The 23,759-nt window shown below is 47.0% G+C and overlaps 1 protein-coding gene and 1 long non-coding RNA gene across 4 annotated transcripts; one reads left to right on the top strand and one right to left on the bottom strand.

The window, feature by feature from the left end:
• Positions 1-343: 343 nt before the first annotated feature.
• On the top strand, positions 344-14,720 carry DHODH (dihydroorotate dehydrogenase (quinone)). 3 transcript variants are annotated; one of them, XM_059999534.1, is made up of 10 exons: positions 344-378; positions 2,800-3,012; positions 4,918-5,117; positions 7,441-7,523; positions 10,295-10,482; positions 11,090-11,203; positions 12,221-12,374; positions 12,550-12,709; positions 13,190-13,240; positions 14,353-14,720. In XM_059999534.1, the coding sequence occupies exons 1-10, from the start codon at positions 358-360 to the stop codon at positions 14,438-14,440; spliced, it is 1,272 nt and encodes a 423-aa protein (XP_059855517.1). In that variant the 5' UTR covers positions 344-357; the 3' UTR covers positions 14,441-14,720. The 3 variants fall into 3 exon arrangements, with proteins under 3 accessions (XP_059855517.1, XP_059855518.1, XP_059855519.1); XM_059999535.1 differs by lacking the exon at positions 14,353-14,720 and having other exon boundaries at positions 13,190-13,329; XM_059999536.1 differs by lacking the exon at positions 14,353-14,720 and having other exon boundaries at positions 12,221-12,256; positions 13,190-13,227.
• LOC132416233 (uncharacterized) lies at positions 7,538-12,556 on the bottom strand. The gene is made up of 3 exons (XR_009517503.1): positions 12,370-12,556; positions 10,877-10,956; positions 7,538-8,563 (listed from the first exon to the last, which is right to left on the bottom strand). It is a non-coding gene; the product is annotated as an uncharacterized lncRNA (long non-coding RNA).
• Positions 14,721-23,759: the final 9,039 nt, after the last annotated feature.

The following is a 23,759-nucleotide window of genomic DNA, read 5'->3' as shown; positions in this document are numbered from 1 at the left end:
CAAAAAAACTGGTGAGTGTGGCTTAGAATCGAAGAATCAACATACAGTTAGTCTTCTCTCCAGATTGCAGGATGCAGGAAAGCTCTGCTAAGCAACCCAACCAGATTCGGCTGAGCCTCCGCAAAGCACAGCGAAGACGCCAGAAGGTGGGCGGGAACGCTGAGATCGCGCCCGCGCGTGAGCGCTCAATCAGACTCTCGGAGGGGAGCGGGGCTTTTCCCTCCGCGGAGGGGGCCCCGCCCCACCCTCTTGCCCAGCGATTGGCGAGTCGGCAGCTGGAGGGGCGGAGACTAGAGAAGTCACCGCCATCTGCTCCAATGGAAACGAGACAGAGGCGGGCCCAGTGGCGGAAGGAGCATGGCGTGGAGACAGCTCAAAGTGAGTTCAGCTGGTGCGGCCCTGCAGCGGCGAGGAGAGAACTTGCGGGAAGGCAGGCGGGGGGAGGATGGAGGGAGGGCTAGCCTGGGCGAGGTGTGGACGGGAGGCGGCTTCGAGAGGGTGGGCCTCTTTGGCACGTTTGTGTCTTTGGGGACACCCGCAAATGATCATGCGTGTGCATTTACACATGTACGTGGTCACTGTGTAAACGGACGTGTAAACGGAGTAGATGCCGACCTGTGTCAGCGCACGTGGGCCTTTATTGAGCCAGGCACAGGGCGCTTAGTGAACACAGGATCGCCTAGCAGTGTGTGCAGCATCCAACCTGGAATGAAATTACAGTAAAACATGGTGCCAACCCTTTTAGATAAAAGTTTAGGGCAGGGTCTTTGTAACGGCGCTCAGAAATCTGTTGATCAACATAAGGGGCGTTCCTACAGTCTCCTGGAGGAGAAGCGAGAAAAATGAATACTAGATCTATGTTGACGGCTAGGAGTGACCCTGAAGGCAAATCCGATCAGGTCACTTCCTTGTTCAGGGAACGAAACTCAAATCACCTGGGTGCATCTCATTCTCCTCTGCCGCCAAGAGTGGAGAGAGCATTTACACCGCCCCGCCCTGCCGCCTAATTAACTTCTATTTATCCTTTGAATATCAGCTTTAAGGCACTTGGTCAAGGAAGCCTTTCTCTACCTCTTTGATTGTTAGGTTCTTCTCTCACTTTTTTCTTCATAGCTTTGTCACAGTTATATGTTTGCATGATCATTGATTTCTGTCTCCTTCTGAGGTTGTACTCCTTGTAAAGGCAGGGACTCGGTCTGTAGCCCATCCTTGAGTGCACAGTCACTATGTGCTGAATGACTGAATGAATGAATGAGTGAGGAACTCAGCATTGAGCAGTGATAATTAGAGAAAAGTCTTATGAGCGATGTTTGAGCTTGATCCAAGAAGACCTGATGCTCTCTAGAGAACAGACCTGTGGTTGCCAAGGGGGAGGGGGGTGGGGGAGGGAAAGATTGGGAGTTTGGGACTAGCAGATGCAAACTATTATATGTAGAATGGATAGACAGCAAGGTCCTGCCGTATAGCACAGGGAACTATATTCAATATCCTGTGATAAACCATAATGGAAAAGAATATGAAAAAGAATATATACATGTATAACTGAATCATTCTGCTGTACAGCAGAAATTAACACAACATTGTAAATCAATGATACTTTAATAAAATTTTTAAAAAAGACCTGATGCTCCTTTAAAAAAAATTTTTTTTGCAACCCTCTTTATTATCCTGAAGTGGAATTTATGTATAATGTAATCTTTCTATATATAATTTTAAAAAGTCAACATAATGTCCTAACTGGAATATAAAGGAGAAGTAAATTTATAATAAAATAATATGTATTTCAACCCATAAATATTAGGGCATGAGTCACCTAGGTAGTGAGTCAGGTGTTTAAGCCTCTACTTAGAAATTCTAGTGCCACAGGAATGTTTTATTGTCAAACATCTAAGCAAAGCACTGAACCATTCCACATGGATTTTCTGAAACAGTGAGTGATTCTTGGTAATGTTCTGTGCAAAACAGTATAGTCATCCCTCAATCTACAAGGTAATTGCATTCCTGGAAAGTCAATACAGATGAAAACCACACAGGAGATTGTGTTTATGTGGGGAAATAGAGTTTGCATTTCTAGGCTCAGATAATATGAACAGATATTTTTACCTAGTGAATGTCAGTAGGATGTTCAAAAGTCACACACGATAGGGACCGTTCTCACTTTACTGACTTCCTGCTCACTAAATCTATTAACATTCTCCTCCGGGTGCCCACCACATGTCCCTAGGGGGCAATGCTGCCTCTCTTAAAGATTTTTTTAAAATTTTTAATATTTAATTTAATTTATTTATTTTTGGCTGCGTTGGGTCTTTGTTGCTGCACGCGGGTTTTCTCTAGTTGCGGCAAGTGGGGGCTACTCTTCGTTGCGGTGTGCGGGCTTCTCATTGCGGTGGCTTCTTGTTGCAGGGCACGGGTTCTAGGCGTGCGGGCTTCAGTAGTTGTGGCGCACGGGCTTAGTTGCTCCGCGACATGTGGGATCTTCCCGCACCAGGGATTGAACCCATGTCCCCTGTATTGGCAGGTGGATTCTTAACCACTGCGCCACCAGGGAAGCCTTGCCCCTCTTGAAATCCCTGGCCTGGAGTCCTTCAGGGCTAGAGGAGTGCGTGTCAGCAGAAGTGCAGATACAGCCTCTGACTGTAGAGGCAATACGTGAGCAAGAACCCAAGGAGACCAGCGTTAGCAGAAGGCCACGGACATCACTGCATGTTATGTCCTCTGTGTGTGTGTGAGTCGTGTAAAGGGTTCAGAGAAGGTGCTATAGCCTGGCCTTGAGGGGGCCCCATTGGCTCTTTTTTCCAGAAGCGGGCCCAGGATGCCATGGTGATCCTGGGGGGCGGAGGACTTCTCTTCGCCTCCTACCTGACGGCCACGGGGGATGAACGTTTCTACGCGGACCACTTGATGCCGGCTCTGCAGGGGCTGCTGAACCCCGAGGCAGCCCACAGGCTGGCTGTTCACGTCACCTCCCTGGGGCTCCTTCCTCGTGCCACGTTTCAAGACTCTGACATGCTGGTAGGTACTCCTGTAACACCTTGTGCGATAGACACGAGGGTCAAGGTCAAAGTTCCCTAATTTATTTAGCTGGGGTTGATCCTTTTGAAAACCAGAGTCCCAAATTAGCCCCCCACCCCAAACCGTCATCCCCATCTACAGATCAGGAACGCTGAAGTGCAGAGTAGTTAAGTGACTTACCCAAATGCACACAGGTAGGAAGTGGCTGAGCCAGGAATCAAACCCATGGAGTCTGGCTCAGCATCCGTCCGTTAGCCGCCATCCTGCCTCGCGGAGGTCTCGGGTAGCTCAGTGTTCACCTCTGCTGAAAAGGGAAGCATGCCAGCATCACTAACATCTAATGTGATGTAGGCATGTCTAGCCAAGCCCTTTGAGGAAAGCATATGACTCCTGTCCCAGCCTCATTCCGTCCTGCATTCAACACAGGGGCCCCACCGTATCCCCTTACTCTTCCGTGTGCTGGGGTTTCTGCAGCGAACAAAGTGCAAGAATCCACGTCCTCCTAGAATCTACATCCTCGTGCAAGCCCAGACAGTTTCCATTTAGGAGACTTCTTACCAAATGGGGAACATTAGAATGACGTGAACATGAAGAAGACACACTCAGACCTCTTTGGGGAAGGGTCACTGTTAGCAATCAAAGGGGCCTTCTCTACATTTTCCCTTTTTGTCTTAGAATCCCTTTCACTTCCCATCCTGCAGTTTTGAGCACACGTGGCACTTTTTTCTGTAAAAGTGAAAATCCTCTTTGGATTCCTATTGGTTAGAGAAAACAGGTACAAACGTAGGTCTTTCGTAAAAGCAAAGTGGCATAAAGAGAACTTCGGAAAAGTGGGGGAGACCTGTACGCAGATGCTCTGGTTTGGTGCCAGCCCCATTTGACCGTCACCTCTGGGCCTGAGGACTGAAGGCTGCCCAGGGAGCCTGTTGAGCAGCTGGGGCCGAGAGACCCGTCCTGGAGCACGGCCCCCAGGGCCCCCAGTGTAGCCACCCTCCCAGCTTCCCAGTCCCCGAGGCACCTCACGCACACACTCACTGCCATCTCTTCTTCCCCTCCTCGGGGCAGCCTTGCTTCCTCCTGCTTCCAAGGCCAGATGGTACCACCCTTGGAGGTCCTTGCTAGTCCTGGCACAGGCTTTCCTGCCATATCAGCTGACAGTGACGATGCTGTTGGCAACTGCTGACTTTACGATATCCCGATTCCTTTCCCACATTTTAACGTATTTATCTTGCTTCTAGATTTGTTGGCTAGATCAGGGTGTGAATACTAAGTCCCTCAGGAGTTAGGCTAGACCTGACAGTAATTAGGCCCCAGTCACTTTCATCATAGAGAACAATCAGGAATCCGCCCCATGTTTGCCAGGGAAGAACCTGCTTCCAGCCCAGCCTGGTTCTGGGGCCCAGCAATCAGTGCTGCTGGGTCGAGCACTGGAGTCGTGAGGACACAGCTGGGCCGTGGTATCACCTGGCTGAGGAGGGACACAGCGGGGGCTGACTTACTAAGATTAAAGGATTTTGCTGCCTGACTGTTTCAGAATAGCACCATCTAGGGGCTAAATAGTGGATAAGAAGGTACAGTTCTTCACGGTAATTGGAAAAGGCCCCACCTGTCTCCCGCTCAACCCATGGTGGAAACAGTTTTTCTCCTCAGTGATGATAAAGCCCGATGGTTCTCAAACTCTGGCTGGCATCAGAATCACCTGGAGAGCACTGTTAAAAACAAGTTCCCTCAGAGTTCCATTCTTCCCCACCCTCCCCCAGAGATTCTGATTCCTTAGTCCGGGGATGGGCCCTGGGATCTGCTGTTTCACAAGCAGGTGATTCTGATGTAGGCGTGCCGTGGACCACGCTTTGAGAAACACCAACATGGCCTTGTGTGCCTGTGACTTTGTCTCCTTCTCCCTAGGAAGTGAGAGTCCTGGGCCATAAATTCCGAAATCCAGTAGGAATCGCTGCAGGATTTGACAAGCACGGGGAAGCTGTGGATGGACTTTACAAGATGGGCTTTGGTTTTGTTGAGATAGGCAGTGTTACACCAAAACCTCAGGAAGGAAACCCCAGACCCAGGGTCTTCCGCCTCCCTGAGGACCAAGCCGTCATTAACAGGTAGGTGAGCAGCCTTCTCCCCAGCAGGACACTCGGGGTGTTTTTTTCTGCCATACAGTGTGGACATTTTTCTGTCATTTGGAATGTTCTGGAACCATGTTGAGCATCTACTCTGTGCGGGCGTAAAAGCAGGTTTTATGATTTCAGTTTAACGTGTATACACGATGAGGTTAAGAGAGCTACACGACTTAGCTACAGTCACGAGATCAGTAGCGGGAGAACCTGGGAACGGATGTTGGCTTATCTGACTTTAGAGTTTGTGCTTTTTCCACATTGTTACTCCAGTGTCCTTGCCCAGCTCTGTCCAGTAGAAATATCATGAGCCCTATGTGTAATTTAAAATATTCTAGTAGCCACAATAAAATAGCAAAAAGAAACAGGTGCAATTAACTTTAATAATATATTCTATTTAATTATTATTTGTAACAGTTATTCATTATACTACTTAATTAGAAATACTTAATATACTCTATCATAATTTTAATATTAAGCAATATAAAAATGACTGGCTGTTTCCCTTCTTTCACTTGTACCAAGTCTTCGAAATCCAGTATGTTTTCCTTACGGCACTCTTGCTTTGGACTGGCCAGGCTTCGCTCTCAGTGGCCACACATGGCTAGTGGCTCTTGCACCTGACAGCACAGCTCCAGCCTTTAGTAACTGGGAAATTTAATAATCAACATAGACGGCTGCTTTTAGGAAGAGAGGTCCTTCTAGACCGTGTAAAGCCCTTCTCTTTGTAAGCCCTGGGCAGTTTTCTCTACAGCTAACCCAGAGAGTGAAGAAGTTCCTTCTTTTAGGTAACAGAGTTTTGAGAGCCTCGTTGGGGGCGTTGGTAGGCACCTTTGGGATCATGAAGGGCCTCCTGGGAGACTGACGTGGTTTATTTGGCTGCACGTCCTGCATCATCGTGCTTGTTTGGGGGGAAATTTCCAGCATTAGACATCGAGTTACTGACCTTTCCCCTGTAGGCTGGGATCAATATCTTCAGAACGTTCAGGCAAAAAATATTTGTTGATGATTCGGCTGCCACAAATAATTGCAGGTACCAGGAAGACAGTGCCTGGCAGAGTCCCGTGGGTGAGAAGTGGCACAAGAGGGCCGGGCCTGAGCTCCAAGCACTTGTGTGCCCAGGCTCCCTGCTCTGCCTTGCACAGGGTGGGTGCTGAATGAACATGAGTCAACAACTACATGTATCTGTTAGGTGTTTTTGGCTGCAAGTGACAAAGTGGCTTAAACAATAGGCATTTGTTATTATTTTCTTCTCATTACGGGTGAAGTAGGCAGTTTTAGGGTTGGTTGAGCGGCAGGGTGGCGTCAGTACTCTGGTCCAACCTCTGTGGGCCTTCCCTTCTCGTTTGTAAGATGCCTACCCCAGCTGCAAGCATACGTCCTCGCATGAGGACATCAGAGAGCAGAAAGGGAAAGGAAGTATGGATATGGGAGGAGATATTTTCCCAGAAGCTCCCTGGTAGGCATCACCTTGTGTCTCAGTGACCAAGCCCCATCTCAAGTTCATGCTTGAGTTGCCAGCGAGGCTGGGAAAGGAGTCATTGGCATTTTCACCCCATGTCAGGGGAGCTGGGTTCCACAGGCAAGGAGGAAGGGAGTGGGGATGGCCATTAGGCCAACAACCCACAGTGGGGCTGGGGACGTAGAGATGATCAAGAGGGGCGAGGCCCAGGCTTTGCGGAGTGTCTAGTGGCAGGTGAGGGAGGAGATGTGTCCCTTGTCCTCGAGAAGACTGGAACCCAGCAGGGGAACTGAAGCATATACGTACATCCCAAGCTAGGAGAAAGGTACAAAGCACTCCATGAATGCCAGGAGGTGAGGGATCATTTGTGGCTCGGAGCTTTATGCAAGGAGGAGAGGGTGCATTTGACTTGGGCCAGGAAGAGGGAGATTTAATAGGTAGAAAGGATGGGGGAATGGAGTGGCAGGATGGGTTCCAGGAAGCGTGTTCGTGGGGCACAGGCAGGAGGTGGGAAGATGGGTCATCAGAGTGGTGAGGGCCCCGTTGGGTGGGAAGCAGGAGTGGGCTAGGTCCAGACAGGTCTGGGCTGTTTACAGTGCTAGTTGGCTAAGTGGCTTGTTGGCAAATTTTAATCTTTCCCTTTGTATTTGATGGTGTTCTGGCAAGTTCTCTAGGATTTCCAGGGGTGTTTAGACTTTAGAAGTCTAAGAACTGACTCTGATTTTTTTCTTTGGTTTTTACATCATAAATATATGTTGAAAATGGCCATGGAGCCATCCCTCCAGAGTCTTTGCTTTCTGCCTGAGGGCTCTAACCTTATCTCCTCCCTAACGCTCTTCTGTGCTACAGATACGGATTCAACAGTCATGGACTCTCAGTGGTGGAACACAGGTTACGGGCCAGACAGCAGACACAGGCCAGGCTCACAGAAGGTAAAGGGGGCCTGCCTAAGAGGGCTGTTCTTCAGTTGTTGGAAGGAAACTTGTGGGAGAAAGTCAGGAACATTCCTAGTGAAGTGAACATGATTGAACAATAGGAAAAAACAGTATGGAACTCAGGGCTCCTCTGCTAGAGGAATTTTCCTGGCTCCATCACACCCTCCAAGCTCTTAACTGAATTTCGCAACTGAGCAAAGATACACTTAGTTCCTGCCTCGTTATGTAACCTGTATCAAACTGGGACAGCTTGGAAGTAAGCAGTGCAGAGTGGCTGCTCTGTGATCACATAGGCAGTTGATGCGAGCAGGGCTTGGGCGCCATCTTTGTACATCCTGCTCTGTTGTCCTTTTGTCCATTATAAATAATGAATGCTAATTATAGAAGTGTTAGTAAATGCAGGGAAGCATAAAGAACATTAAAATTACTCACACTCTTCCCTACTCAGAGATAACTACTCCCGGCATTGGGGAAAATATCCTTCATGACTTATTTGGAAACACCATGCATTTTTTTTTAATTCATTAATTTATTTTTGTCTGCATTGGGTCTTCGTTGCTGCACTAGGGCTTTCTCTAGTTGCAGCGAGCAGGGGCTACTCTTCGTTGCATTGCATGGGTTTCTCATTAAAGTGGCTTCTCTTGTTGCGGAGCACTGGCTCTAGCACGTGGGCTTCAGTAGGTACAGCACGCGGGCTCAGTAGTCGTGGTGCAGGGGCTTAGTTGCTCTGCAGCATGTGGGATCTTCCTGGACCAGGGCTCGAACCGGTGTCCCCTGCATTAGCAGGCAGATTCTTAACCACTGCGCCACCAGGGAAGCCCACACCATGCATTTCTGAAGGCTGCCTTGGAGGTGCTGATACTCATTCCCTGGGGCTCTCTGCCTTGCTGTCCCTTGGGGTGAACACAGTGGTCTTGGCACCATGCCATCCTCACTGTACCTTCCCAGGTGCCCTCTAGGGTTGCATGGGGTTGCAGCCATCTTCCTTGGTGGGCCTTTCTGGAACTCCTTCCAGGAGTTTAGCCTCATTAGATGTCCTGGTGGTGAGATGAGAAAAACCTGTGGTACTGGATTCATTTCTGAACGTGAGATTGAAAGGGCCCAGGCAGTTAGCAATCTCTGATTTGGGGAGTAGGAAATGACCTTGTTTGGAATTCCCTGGCTTTGGCAGAACCAGACCCTGCTATACTGTAGATAGACCTTGCCACTTGTGGGCTTTGAAGGTCATGATAGGACTTTCATGCTTTGTGATACTCTCCTGCCTTCTTGTCTCCCTTTCCTTCTTTTAACTGTTCACAGTGCCCCTTATACCACTTTTCTCCCGTTCTCCCTTGCCCGTTCCTCGCCCCCCACTGTGGTGCTGACATTTGTTGGAGACAAAATCCCATAGCAGAGCTCTGCACATAGTGTTCACCGGCAGCTGGAAGCCTTGAAGACAGCTTATTGCTAGCATCATACCAAGCAACATGAGTTGTTAAGAGCTGTGGTGCCCTTTGCGGGTAGAGTAATTCAGCAATTTTTGTCTAACTCCAAAATCTTGTCATTTGGGGCAAATGGCTACTAATGAAAGATCCACTGGCTACATGAAAGTGATATTCTCTATTAAGCTGGTTTACCTGTGTGGAAAAGAATTACAGTTTCCAAACCATCTTCACTTGATTTGGGAGGCTTGGAGACCTTGTTATATAATTTGTCTAACTGGATGCTAAACCCCTCCCCTCCCTTCCACTCATGAAGTGAGTGACACGAATTTCATTTACTTTCAAGTTGATGATAAAACAGGTGACTGCATTTAAGGTGTGAGAAGGTAGTTAGCAGTACTGGATGTTGTTCTTTGATCCTCCCTGACCTGACATACATTTTGTGAGCTAACTGGACGTCCCAGTTAGCTGGAAAAAGCAGGTGGTACCATGGATATACTTTAGCCTTTGCAGATAAGGTAGTATCTTAGGAGAAGTCAAGTACAGACAAGCCCTTGCTTTCACACATAGAAAAATACATTTCAGAAACACACTGAAAGTCGAAAATACAAGTCAGGTGATAATTCCCTGGATTTTAAAGTAAGGTGACCATGTTACTTACTGTGCAAACTGAGACAACACTTTTGAGAGTGGAAGGGATGCAGGCATGAATAATTATGCCCAGGCTACAGGAGTATTCAGGGCTGTCCTGGGAGCACTGGGATGTGTGGTCACCCTAGTTACAAGGGGGAGTCCCTTCTCAGAGAATGGAAATTATAAAACCGTTATGCCTCTACATTTTAGGCATGAGAATCGAAAATATTTTCCAGTATTTTATACATATCCTTTAATTTTGCTTTTTCTTCATGACTGCACACCCAGTCACGTGACCCAAGTCTAACAAGCAGCCCTTGAGGGTAAACAGCTGCCCCTGTGGCATGCTACTGACTTCTGTCTCTTCTCAGTCGTATTTCATTTACGAGCCCTACCTTTTTAAACACTAGTATTTGCGCTCCTAATTTCTCCATTTTCCATTAAACCTTAAAAAAGAAAAAGGGCACAAAGCGGTAAAACATCCTAGGAGCTGCCCAAACCCAGCTGCGCAGATGAAGGTGGAGGGCTCGGTTCTTGGCCCGCAGGCAACAGCGCCGTGTGTAGGTCAGCGTTTGTCAGCTGGCGCGGGAAAGGTCACATTTGGGGTTGGAAAGCCTGTGAGGCTGTTCGTGGGCTCTTCGGTCAAGGATGGCTTCAGAATGTTGCACAGGAAACGGTGAGTGGGGACAAAATCCTGACCAGTGATATTTACAGATGGGCTGCCACTGGGAATAAACCTGGGGAAGAATAAGACCTCGGTGGACGCTGCCTCGGACTACGCAGAGGGGGTTCGAGTCCTGGGCCCCTTGGCTGACTACCTGGTGGTGAATGTGTCCAGTCCCAACACAGCTGGGCTGAGGAGCCTTCAGGGAAAGGCCGAGCTGCGCCGCCTGCTGACCAAGGTGGGCAATTACATCCCGCTCCACCAGCCTGTCCTACCGGCTCATCCTCTAGGGCAAAGCTTCAACGTTGCTATCCACTATCGAGGAGTTGTCCTTAAGACCTGGACCAGTTAGGACCCCTTGCTTCCCTCTGATTCCCTGTATAACACTGATTGTGCTCAGTATTAGTCAGCTGCTCAGTTATGTATCCCTGCTGTTAACCCACAAGGTCCGTGAGAGCAGGGACCACATCTCTCATTTACCACCCTGTCCCTAGCATCTAGCACATTGAATGAATGAATAGAATGACTTTTCATTAAACCGTGCTTGTGACAGTATTTGCTGTCTCTTTTAGGAACAAAAGTCTAAATAAACCTTGATATATTAGCCAATGCCAATGACATTAGGGACTCACTCTTGGGGATCCTTTGGTTCAAGAGAGTGGAATCAGCTCTGACTTGATGGGGTCTTTTGCATAATTGAGAGCGGTGTTTCCTGAAAAGGAGAAATTGCTGGTGCTTTATTCTGACAGCTAGTGTGAAAACACACTGATCTGCGGCTGCAGGTCACGGTTATACTGTCAACTGCAGTCTTGGGGGTCCTCATCTCTGGCCCCATGTTGCTCTAGGTGCTGCAGGAGAGGGATGCCCTGAAGGTAGTGCACAAGCCAGCCGTGCTGGTGAAGATCGCTCCTGACCTCACGGCCCAGGACAAGGAGGATATTGCCAGTGTGGTGAGAGAGGCGAGTGTCGGTGCCTGGGGGACGCCCTTCATTGCCTGTAGGGGCCACCTGGCCAGCTGGGTTAGCCCAGATGGCAGTCTTTGTGGTTTCCTTTCTGTTATATGGAGGGCTGTCAGGATGTAATTTATTGTATACAGGCAGACCTTGGAGATATTGTGGGTTCAGTTCCAGACCACTGCAATAAAGCAAGTCACATGAACTTTTTGGTTTCCCAGCGCATATAAAAGTTATGTTTACACTACTGTAGTCTGTTCAGTGCACAATAGCATTACATCTAAAAAAAATGTACATACCTTAATTAAAAAATACTTTATTCTTATTTTCTGTTTTATTAAAACATTTGAGGTGTAATAATCCAGATTAAAAAAAAACTTTATTGCTGAAAATATGCTCACCATCATCTGACAGTGCAGGGTTGCCAGAAACTTGTAAAAAAAAAACCAGTACCTGTGAAGCACAATAAAGTGAAGTGCAATAAAATGAGGTATGCCTGAAATAAAAAGTAAATGTTTCAATAAATGTTTGAATGGGTCATTTTCTCCTGCCTCTTCCCTCCTCTTCCCTCATCTTCCTTCAGCAAGGGCTTTAAGGCTGTGCATCCTTCAGTCTTGGTCAGACTGCAGTGTTCTGTCTTTCTCCAGTCTAACCCTGATTCGTGTGTCATAGGGGAGTAGCGCAAACACAGACTGAGCCCGGCAGTCCGGGGTTGAAATCCTGATTCCACCACTTACTACCTGGAGGCTTTGGACAGGACACTCTAGATTGAGTTGTTCTAAGGATTAAACCATGTCCTGGGGGAACTGTACGGGTGGTTGGTACATGATGGCTGCTACTATCATGTTGAGGCTCACTCTGACACTTGCCCAGAAAGCATAGTGAGTGAGGCCTGGTCTAGCTCTTGCTTCTGTGGCCTTAGGTGTGGGCGCCCGGCCCGGCTGCTCTCTCAGACCCCCGGGGAAGCTTCTCCAAGTCCATCGTGCCCTGACTTAGGGGCTCTTTCTCTGTCTCACACTGCAGTTGGGCATCGATGGACTGATTGTCACGAACACCACAGTGAGTCGCCCTGCCAGCCTCCAGGGGGCCCTGCGCTCTGAAATGGGAGGGCTGAGCGGGAAGCCCCTCCGAGATTTATCAACGCAAACCATCAGGGAGATGTATGCACTCACCCAAGGCAAGAATCTGGTGTCCCTGTCTTCAGATCTACGTGTGGCTCAGGCGCCGGGTCTGTGATGGTATCGGGGTTCCTGAACTGCTGCACTCAGCAGGGGGCCGGGGCTGCAGCCAAACAGCTCCTGGCTCTCCTGTCACCCAGCCTTCCTCACAGTGTGCTGTGTGCTCCTCTGCAGGCAGAGTTCCCATCATCGGGGTTGGCGGTGTCAGCAGCGGGCAGGACGCGCTGGAGAAGATCCGGGCGGGGGCCTCCCTGGTGCAGCTGTACACAGCCCTCACCTACCGGGGGCCGCCCCTGGTGGGCAGAGTCAAGCAGGAGCTGGAGGCCCTTTTGAAGTGAGTGGGGCCACCTGTGGCTTGAACCAGGCAAAGTTAATGTGGTATCAACTCAGAATGACTCAAATCAAGGGGATGCTATTCATCAGTCTTTATTCTTCATTGAAAATGCATTTGAGGGGTACACCCCAAATGCAGGGGAAACTTACCCTGTTGCTCTTTTGACAAAGGTCAAACAGTGCCAAGGAATTCAATTAACTTCCAAGGCAATGGTGTTTATAGGCCCGAGGAGTTCTGGTGGCATTCAGTAACACTGGCTTGATGTCAGGAGCTGTCGGTTCTTAAAATTGATTCCCTCCCTGGCCTGAAGACCTGGGTAGATTCCAGGGTGAAGACACTGTACAGGGCATGAGCATGCGTTTGGGAGAGCGAGGCAGGTGCAGTTACGGACGAGATAGAGCCTGGTTGAGCGTGGGCTTCCAGTAAGAGCCAGGCCTTTCCTTTACCATTTGCTGAAATTGCTTTGTTTTCTTTCTCCAGGGAGCAGGGTTTTACCAGAGTCACAGATGCCATTGGAGCAGATCATCGGAGGTGAGGATGGGTCAGTGGGAAGCCTGATCTGGAACTGTCCCGCTAAATCAAGCGAGCCTTTGTGGCTGATGGAGAGAGGAGACCACATCCCCAAACCACAGGGGCCCCTCCACTGGCTGGACTGTAAAAGCCAAGCATGAGGGTCACCAGAAGCAATGCAAGGCTTTGTTCAACCACTTGTTGGACAGGAACTGCATCCATGATTCTTTCTAGATTCAAATCCCAGGATCCTTTAATATTACAAGGACATTAGACATTTGGAGGGAAAATCACGGTAAAATAAAGTCATTTAAAAACTGGATTTAAATCCCAGCCCTCTTGCCCAGATCCTGTAGGTCCTTCCAGGCCTCTGCTCCCCCGGGATCTGTAGTGGGCTTCCCAGGAGCTTGACTCTCTTTCATTCTATCTTTATTTTTATTTAAAATTTTAACTGTATTTTGAAAATATTTCAAACTTAGATAAAAGTTGCAAGAATGGGGCTGTGGATGGCCATCCTCTCCATGTCTGCACCCGGTCTTCCCTCTGTGCACAGAGGGACACTGGTCATGCTGGTCATTTTAACTTGATTACTTCTGTAAAGGCCCTGTCTCCAAACAAGGTCACATTTTGAGATACTGCCAGTCTGGATTTTAACATGGCAATTTTGGAGAGACATAGTTCAGAAAATGGGCTTGTTATCCCCCTTATTTAAAAATCTGTGACTTGTGGGCCATTGGGCCGGCAGGTTCTCGAGGTGCTTGAAGACACTAGACAAGGGGCTCAAGAGGTGTAGTCATTAACTAAAGAAACAGAAATGCTAACCTTTTCAAAACTGAAAAGCAAATGGTGATTGGAGGTTGAAAACCTCGGCTGGGAAGTGCTGTAGATGTCAGTACGCCTTCGCAGCCAACAGGAAATTACCTTTATTCTCTTCACCTCAGTGCAGGTTTGATTTTAAAATTTCTTGGTAGCTCTGTGGAGAGGCCTGTGGCTGCTGTAGAGGTAATATGTCCTTGTCTCATCGTTGAATCTCGGCCTCAGCCCTCAGCCTCTGCCCACTGCCTCTGCCAAGAAGCCAACAGTCAGTCTCCTGCTGTCTTTTACAAAGATCTTTTTCCTGTTTCTTAAAAAAGAATCTTAGGGACTTCCTTCGTGGTGCAGTGGATAAGACTGTGCTCCCAATGCAGGGGGCCCAGGTTCGATCCCTGGTCAGGGAACTAGATTCCACATGCATGCTGCAACTAAGAGTTTGCATGCCACAACTAAGGAGCCCACGTGCCACAACTAAGGACCCCACATGCCACAACTAAGGAGCTGGTGAGCCACAACTATGGAGCCCTGGAGCCGCAACTAAGGAGTCCACGTGCAGCAACTAAGACCTGGTGTAACCATAAATAAATAAATAAATAATAAAAAATAGAGGTAATGATCTCTTAAAAAAAAGAATCTTAGTATGAAAATAATACCTATTCATGAATTAAACAGTATAGCCCCCAAATAAATGTTGTCTACCTCCTTCCCTCCTCAAACAATCCCACATATTAGAGGTAGTCACAGTTAACTTTTGTATCCATCTAGATTTTTCCAGTCAGTTTTCTTTGTATATGCACGCACATACCCATAGCTATTCTGTCTTTTTAAAAAAATCTATCACACACACATATAAAAGTGTTTCAAGAATAGTACAAAGAACTATTTTTTTTTTTTTGGCCACACCATGTGGCTTGCAGGATCTTAGTGCCCTGACCAGGGATAGAGCTAGGGAATATACATGTACACATACATCTATATTTCTATATCTCTCTATATTGAAAACCATGAGTTCAGACTGATACCTTCAATTCCAATCCCAAACCATAAGTTTAATTCTAGTTTCTTCCCTCCCCATATTTGTAACTCTCTTCTCTGACTGTGGAAACCCTGACTACCTCTATACTTACTCTATTTTCTTATTTGATCAGTCCTCTCATATGTAGGTAATCTCTGGTTTCCACCCCCTGCCATGTGCTGGCATCCTTTTTCCTTGCTTGGGTCCTGACATCTTTCACCATCCCTTACCCCTTGGGCACTGTCCTCACTTTGTACAGCTCCGATACCTGCTCCAGGCTGCTCCCGGGGGCAGACATCCCCCTCACCTCATTTAGGCTCTGACTTCTTTGCTGGCCTGTCCCCCTGCATGGCCACTTTCCTTGTAAGCTAGGACTCTGACGCCCCGCACCAAATGCTTACGCACACACACACTTTGTGGGCGCCCTGTTTGTCCTGTGTGGGTATTGATTGATTTTCTACTTTGAGCCCCTTGCTCCTCTTTTGCTGCCACTGCAGGCACCTACCTTGCTCTGTGCCAGCTAATGGCTTTATGACTGAACTGTTCAGGGAAAGGGGGAAGGAAAGGGGAAGAGTTGTCCTTTGGAAGATTCTCTGTTGGAGACTGACAACCTGTCTTTTAGCACAGCTTCAACGGGCTGCTGTTTCTCTTGAGCACCAGCGTAAGTAGTTGGCTTGCGTTCAGGGGCCCTGTGGTGTAAGGAGTACCTGTTTTTCTTAACGCTGGAAACTACACTCAGCCCAGAGAAGCGCAATGCTGGGAGACACATGGGAGGAGGCCCAGGTTGCCGATGCCCCGTGAGGCCCAGGACTGTTGGGTGGATTAGTGTGCAGAATTGCTAATATGATTTACATTATTGACTCTTGCATTTTGTGTTGTGTGCATCCCCTGCCAATTTCACATTAGTTAAATAAGTAAATTCACATTAGTTAAATAGTAAGTTAAATCTTATTTCACAAGTTGCTTTTTTTCCCCATATAATCATGGAGTCTTTCAATGTCCGTCCCTTCAATCTACCTTGCTCTTTCTAACAGCCCTTTGGTTTTCCGCAGCTCAGATATATCAGTATTTGCTTATGGCTAGACGTGCAGACTGTTTGTTTTTCACATCACAAACAGTACATCAGCGAGTCTCTTGGTTTATGTATCTTTGTGCTCTTCCAGTAAAATTTCTGTGGAATAGATTCCCAGAAATGGTATCGCTCAGGCAAAGGTTACGTGCACTGAAAATGTTGATAGTTACCGCCAGGTTGCCATTAGAGGGGGTTGTTCAGTTCATACTTTCTCTACAACTTTGTAAGAGAGGCCCCTTTCCTCTTAGGCTGCTCCACGCGGGAATTTTCAAGTACTGCCCTGGAATAAACTTGTTCCTTCTCCACTTTCTCACTGGAGATAGTTTCCATTATGTCTCTTCCTTGGTGGAAAAAGAAAAAAGGAATCGTGGGTTTAGCAAGCCACTTTGGGCTGCAGCCAGTGTGATTGCCACATCCATTTGTGTGTGTGTGTGTGTGTGTTTGTGTATCTGGGAGAGAGAGAGAAGAGATTTCAAATAAGACACAGGGGGACTTCCCTGGTGGTCCAGTGGCTAAGACTCTGCACTCCCACTGCAGGGGGCCCGGGTTCGATCCCTGGTCAGGTAACTAGATCCCGCGTGTCGCAACTAAGACCTGACGCAGCCAAATAAATAAATAAATAAATGTAAAAAAAAAAAAAAACCAAAAAAACGCAGGGAAGGGCAACAGAAGGGGTGTAGCTTTCCCTGGGTTCACCCATTCTCAGTTGTTTCAGGCGACCCTGCATGTCTTTCCTCCTGCTGTGGGCATCATGTAGCTTTTGTGGGCCTCAGTCTCCTAATGTGTAAAATGGGGAGAAGGACAGACCCATCTCAAAGGGCTGTTCTGAGGATTAAATACTAAGGGCAATATGGCTCAGCACATCCTAATCTCTTAATAAACAATATTTTTTGTTTATTTATATGTTTCTAATCATCAAAAAAGTCCTGCAAATAGGTATTACTGTGCTTGTATTCACAGATAAAATGAGGGCTTTGAGAGATTAAATAACCTCCCCAAACCAGGCAGCTGGGAATCAGCGGAACTGGGCCCCAGGGCCTGAGTATCTCCTTCTGATGAAGGTAAAGGTAAAGGCCCTTACAGGACCTCTGACAAGTATTATTAGTCCCTTTTCCCTTCTCTTCTCCCTCAAAAGTTCATCTTCTTTTAACATATAGACTTCCTGTGTGCAATTACTTTTTATAAAAAAGCTTTCATAGATACTTGCCCTGGGCACTTGATTGGTCTGAAATAAGGTGGTCAAATGGGATCTAGTGATCGAAGCTCAGAGTCCCGTAGAAGTGGGGGACATTCTGTAGGGACCACAGTGCCAGCCAGGGCTGAGCCTGAGGATCCAAAACATAGCAGCTTGAAACAACGATCATTTACTGTTCCACACAGTGTCGGCTCAGGAATTCAGGAGCAAATTAGTTGGTGGTTCTGGCTCAGGGTCTCCCAGGAGGTTGGCCAGGGCTGCAGTCATCTAAGGCTTCACTGGGGCTGGGGCATCCACTTCTAAGATGGCCTGGGAGCTGGTGCTGGCCGTTGGCAGGAAGGGCTGCCTGAGTGTCCTCATGCCAGGGCACCCAGCTTCTCCCAGAGCCAGTGACCTACAGCAAGGTGGAACCTCCGATGCCTTTTATGACCTCGTCTTGGTGGTCATACACCATTACTTATGTCACTTTCATTCTCTTCATTAGAATAGAGTTGCCAGTTTTAGTAAAACAAACAAAAACAACGGGATACCCAGTTAAATTTGAATTCCAGATAAACAATGGATATGCTTTTAAGTATAAGTACATCCCATGCAATAGTTGGGACATGCTTATACAAAAATTTACTTGTTGGGCTTCCCTGGTGGCGCAGTGGTTGAGAGTCCGCCTGCCGATGCAGGGCACACGGGTTCGTGCCCCGGTCCGGGAAGATCCCACATGCCGCGGAGCGGCTGGGCCCGTGAGCCATGGCCGCTGAGCCTGCGCGTCCGGAGCCTGTGCTCCGCAACAGGAGAGGCCACGGCAGTGAGAAGCCCGCGTACCGCCAAAAAAAAAAAAAAATTGTTGTTTTCCTGAAATCCAAATTTAATTGGGCATAACGTAATTTACCTGGCAACTCTATGTTAGAAGCAAGACACTAAGTCCAGCACACATATCAGTACAAGGAGAGGGAAATTAGTTTCCATTTTTGAAGGGAGGAATGTCAAAAGAATTTGTGGAGATATTTCTAAACCACCACGAGCAGAATTTTGAAAAGTTCATTTGGTCCTGGTGTCTGTGGTAACTGCATGGCAGCCTAATAGGATGAAATAGTTCTCAGACAAGCAAGGTCATCTTTCTAATTATCTTGTACATTCGTAAATTTACAGCAAATCACACAGTGTCTTCTTTTATCTTCAGACAACTTTGTGTGAGGTAGGTGAGGTAGAGGTTATGACCTGCACCTTACAGATGAGGAAACTGAAGCTAAGTGCCTGCCCCAAGAGGATATGGGCAGAAATGGCAGAGGGAGGACACAGTCTCCTAATTTCAAGTCTAGCACTTGCTCTACTCTACCCAGTAGTATCCTGATATACCACTGAGCCCTCTGCTATACAAGATGTCTTGGATTCATTTTCTATCTCAGATGGTGATGGGACTTGTGGATCCTTGCTGCTGTGCTGCAATCTCGGTGATAGGGGATACCCTTGGAGAAGCTGAGGGCCAAGATGCCATCTTCTCTCTCCACACCCACAAACTCTGAGATCCACCCTGGCTAAGACTCAGGATTCAACCCACTACCCGCAGACCCTCTAAACTGACTGGCTCCAGAGTGCTGACAGGAACAGCATTCCTGTTCATCAGGAGGTAGTCAACCTTATGTGAAAAAGACCGTGGAACAGCCAAACCAAATAGAGAATTACTCTCCCCCAATTTTTATTATAAGACATTTAGACATAAGAAAAGTTGAAAGAATAGTGTAAAAAATTACTCTCCCCCAATTTTTATTATAAGACATTTAGACATAAGAAAAGTTGAAATAGTGTAACAAACATCTATACCCCCCTCCACCTAGACTCATTAATTCTTTCTATCTTTTCCATGCTTTTCTTACCAATCTTTTTAATCTATTTATATACAGTATTTTGATGAACCATTTTGAAGGAAATGGTAGATGTCAGGACACTTCACTCCTAAGTACTTCATAGCCTGCATCTGCTAAGAAAAAGGATATGTTCCTATGAAAACATAACTCTATGATCTTACCTAAGAAAACAGCCATGATTTCCTAATATCATCTAACATTTAGTCCATATTCCAAGTTTTCCCATTGCCCTAAAAATAACTTCTAGAGTCAATCAAGGCTCACCTGTATGTTTCTTTAGTCTTTAAATCTAAAGCCGTCACCTCTGAAGACATCAGGCGAGTTGTCTTATAAACGGTTCTACATTCTGGATTCCCAGAATAAAGGCTATATTTCCTTCAGCCTTTGATCTCTGCTGTAGCTGCATGTGGATATATGACCAAATGCTACTCAGTGAGATACGTATGAAAGTACCGTGTGCAACTTCTGGGAAGTCTGCCGCTGCCCGGATCATGATGTCTGGAGCTTTGGCAGCCTTTTTAGACCTGAGGATCAAGGTCATCCCAGAGGCATAAGCTGGAAAGGGCTTCATGCCAGCTCTGTCTGCTTATTTCCCTACCTCTTTTATTTGAGAAAATAAAACCTTGTGTGCTTAAGTCACTGTCAATTGGGGTTTTCCCTCATATTTAGCCAAATTTAATCCCAGCTAATAAAGAAGCCAGATTGAGACTTACTGTAATCTTGTACTTACCTGGAAGATATGTTATCTGCTTTCTACTTGGCTAAGACCCATGTCAAGATTTCTCTTTCCTCCAGGTGCAGATCTCTGGTGCTAGCACAGTGCGAGAATGTTACCTGTGGAATCAGACTGTCATGTTACCTGTGGAATCTTGGCAGTCAGGGAAATTTTTTCTAAGAAACTTGTGGTTGTAAATGTGGGAAATGAAGTTAGTGTGGCTGTCACAGCTAAGAGGACACCGGTGGGCAGGGCCAAGAGGTGTGTGTGCAGGGGCAGGGTGAGAATGACCCAGCACCGGCAGGCAGTGGGTGTTTGTGAAATACCTGGGCAGCAACACAGGGGCCAGGCTCGGAAGGGCAGGGCCTTTTGGGGAGGAAATGCAATTACCATGAAAACTCCCCGCATTCTTGCCAGCCAGGGAGAGGTTTCCTGGGTGTTGAAAGCCACAGTTGGCAAGTGTCCCACAGGAAACAGAAAGAGTTACAGCACGTGAAGGCAACCTGCCCGCACCACCTGCTACCCCTTTAATCACTAGGGTTGACCTGGTTGGATCCAGGAACAAAGCTGTGCCAGGAGGGTCAGAAGGCCTCCTGGGGCAGCACAACCCCTTTCCTGCCCAGACAAGCGTAAGCTATAACTGAGGCGCTGCCGTTTCAGCCCTTGGTTATGCGAGAAGCTGGCTAGCCTGCTGAGCTTCGTCCATTTTATTGGATGTGGAATTTGTAAGGTTACTGGATCTAGTGACACCTTCCTACCTCAACGGAGCAAAAAGTGTGGAATCCATGTCCTGGATCCTAAAAATTTCACTCTGGTTAGATGAGAATTTCAACTACAGTTGAGACTCTAACATAACCATTAAAAAACAAACACACAACCATACAAATATATATTTATATGCACGTATACACACATGTATGTATACACATATGTGTGTGTGAATACAGCTGACCCTTATTCATCTGTTCTTTCACTCACTCATTCTTCCAAGAATCATTTATTGAGATCCTACTTCCTGCTGGCGGCCATGTCATGTGTTGGGGATGAAGATAGCTGAGTTTTCCACCATCTTTCCAAATCTCCAAAGACACAAATTCTGTTGACCCTTGAACAACGCAGGGGTTGGGGCAGTGACCTCTGTGCAGTCAAAAATCTGTGTATAACTTTATGGTCCCCGGATTCGACCAACCACAGATCGTGCAGTACTGTAGTACGTGTTTATTGAAAAAAATCTGTGTATAAGTGTACCCACACCGTTCAAACCCTTATTCAAGGGTCAACTGTACAAACACAACTGGCCAGAATCCACTGGGTTACACCCAACAACAGAGGAAGGAGCCCAGGGCTTCCCTAGCAGAGAGGAGGGCCACCTGGGGGCTTAGCAGGTTACAGCTATGCTGATTTCTCTGTGGCCAGGACTAATTTCATACTATTTCCTGGAGCCATAATTAAGCAAATTCCTGATTTCTTACACTGATTCAAAAGCAGAGCTCCATTTTAACACCATTCCATCTAGAGAGATCTGTCTTGGGACTGGGGTGGATGGCTCAACTCCACCCAGAATGTGGCTGGCACCCAGGGGTGACTGTTCCCAAATGCTTGCCAGGCAGTTTCCTTGGTCTATTTCCTAATGCGTCTTGCAGCCAAGGCCCACGTGGTTCTTCCTGCTTCCCCGCTGTGGTGCTCTCAGGGCCTGGACAGGGGCTCACTTCTTTGCAGCATCAGGCTTCTCCAGCTTTGGGTGCCAGTGTTTTAGGGTCTTCCTTGCCCTCTGCTGGGTATCACTGCCAGGGTCCTGGTTTTAATGATACACATGGTTCTTAATGGGCTTTGATAGCCACTCAGAACTGATACCCTTACCCTGACTAGTGAGGTTAGCTAGCAAGTTTGTTATCCCTTCCAAGTAATAATGTCTTAATTCAGTACAGGATTTGTCCCTAGTTGACCCTTAAAAGTGACTCTAATTGTGAGAACTCAAGGCTGGATATGTGAGGGGCCTTGAAAATCCAGTAAGGTCCCTCGTGTTGGGGAGGGAGTACCTTAAGGTGGCCGAGGGCTCCGCTCAGGTTTGAATCCTGCCTCGAGGTAGCTGTGTTGCCTCGAGCAAGTTCCTTCTCTTCTCTGTACCCAGTTGTAAAAATGGGGTTATTAGATAATAAAAGGATCTATTGCTTAGGTGCTGTTGAAGAATTAAATGAACAAACACACAGAAAGCTCACCCAGCAGTGCCTGGCACACAGGAAGGACTCTGACAATGTTAGCTGTTATTGTTATGAGGTGGGTGCCCACTCTCCTGAGGCACTTGGAGGGCTGGTTCTACCAACAGCTTTCACGCCCGAGGGCCTGCTCGTTCCTGCAGATAGAAGCTGATGTGACAGGCAGCGTTTAATTATGCTGTATACTCATTTCTCCGCCACTCTGAACTCTTTGAGGGCAGAGGTCCTGTTTATCACCCGTTCAATTCAGCAAACTGAACTGAGTGTGTGTGTGTGTGTGTGTGTGTGTGTGTCTGTGTGTGTGTGTGTGTGTCGGGCACTGCTGGGTGTAGTGATTAAGGTGAAAAACAAATGCGAACCTGGCCCCTACCTGTTTCCTGGGACCTAGAAGAAGTCCTTGCTTTCTGTCCTATGAATGCAGTTGCAGAAACTGAGGAAAGTTTATATGAACTCTTTGGAATATAGTTTTTTAAACTTATCCTAAGATCCTTACGCTCTGACTTCTGACCAATTTCATCCTGGGGAAGGCAGATTATGTTTGAAGTTTTGACAGACTGTGGGTTTACCATCTCTGGTTGGCTGTCTTTACTGATAGGAAGCTGGTCTGAGGATAATATTTGATTTAGAAGTCTGAAACTTGGAAGTTCCTCATTTATAAAGTGTCAGGGTTGGTGCTAGTTTAAGAAGCTTTTTAAAAGGCTTAAAATATCTGTTCGTATGTCTGCCAGTGGCCCAGTCTTTGCAAAGAGAATTGCTGGCACTAAGGAAGTATCTCTGGGAACCAATGTCCATGTTCTGGGCATACTAGGATTTCGTAGTTCCTGGTCCCTGAGGAAAAGGGAGATAACCTAGAAAGAGGCATAATAGCAGGAACGTCTTTGTTTAATTTATCAAGACGAACTGAAATTTTGAACAACATGTGCTGTTCTGAATTCAACACCCAACTAGTCATTCTGTTCTAAGGTCATGTGCACTGCTGGGAAAATCCAATTGGTCTCATTCCATGGCTGCCCATGCACTTGTGACCAGAGAGTCTCATCAATTCTAAGATGCTGATTATTGTTCCATTATAACACCTCTGAAATTGAGATGCATCTTGCATTGATGGTATCTTAAGCATTTTGTCAGAGTTTAATTGGCAGAATTTTCTCTTTCTTACAATTCGTAGCATATTAAACTCGATGAAGTATGACAGTGGTTCCCAAACTTCGCTGCATTTGGAATCACCTGGCTATCTTTAAAAAATGCTCGTGCCTGGCACCTACCCCCATGCATTCGGATGTAACAGGGATGGGGTATGACCTGGGCATTAGGATTTTTAAAAGCTCCCCAGGAAATTCTAAAGTACAGCAAAGTTTGGGAGCCATTGAAGTACAGTATTTCTGCCTTATTCAAGCTTTTCTTCAACTCCTAGGTTTCATGGACAGCATCTTTACAGATTCTGCTTATATAGTGAATACTCCTCTGTCTCAATTAATGATGTATTTTTAACTCCAACCACTAATCATCCATTATATTCCCATTAGAATGTCAGCTCCAGGAGGGCAGGGGTTTTGTTTGATTTGTTCTCTGTTATGTCCTCAGCACTTAGGACATGTAGGCACATTGTAGACACTTGATAAATGTTTGATGAATGAATGAATGAATATGCC

The sequence above is a fragment of the Delphinus delphis genome, chromosome 20 (genome assembly GCF_949987515.2).
Source record: "Delphinus delphis chromosome 20, mDelDel1.2, whole genome shotgun sequence".
Lineage (NCBI taxonomy): Eukaryota > Metazoa > Chordata > Mammalia > Artiodactyla > Delphinidae > Delphinus > Delphinus delphis.
This window is presented reverse-complemented; position numbering and strand designations above follow the sequence as displayed.

Excerpts from the sequence above, each read along its gene's own strand:
- DHODH (XM_059999534.1), top strand. The coding sequence starts at position 358 with ATGGCGTGGAGACAGCTCAAA. Across the intron at positions 5,118-7,440 it reads GACCAAGCCGTCATTAACAG|ATACGGATTCAACAGTCATG; the intron begins GTAGGTGAGCAG and ends TCTGTGCTACAG. Across the intron at positions 12,375-12,549 it reads GATGTATGCACTCACCCAAG|GCAGAGTTCCCATCATCGGG; the intron begins GCAAGAATCTGG and ends GCTCCTCTGCAG.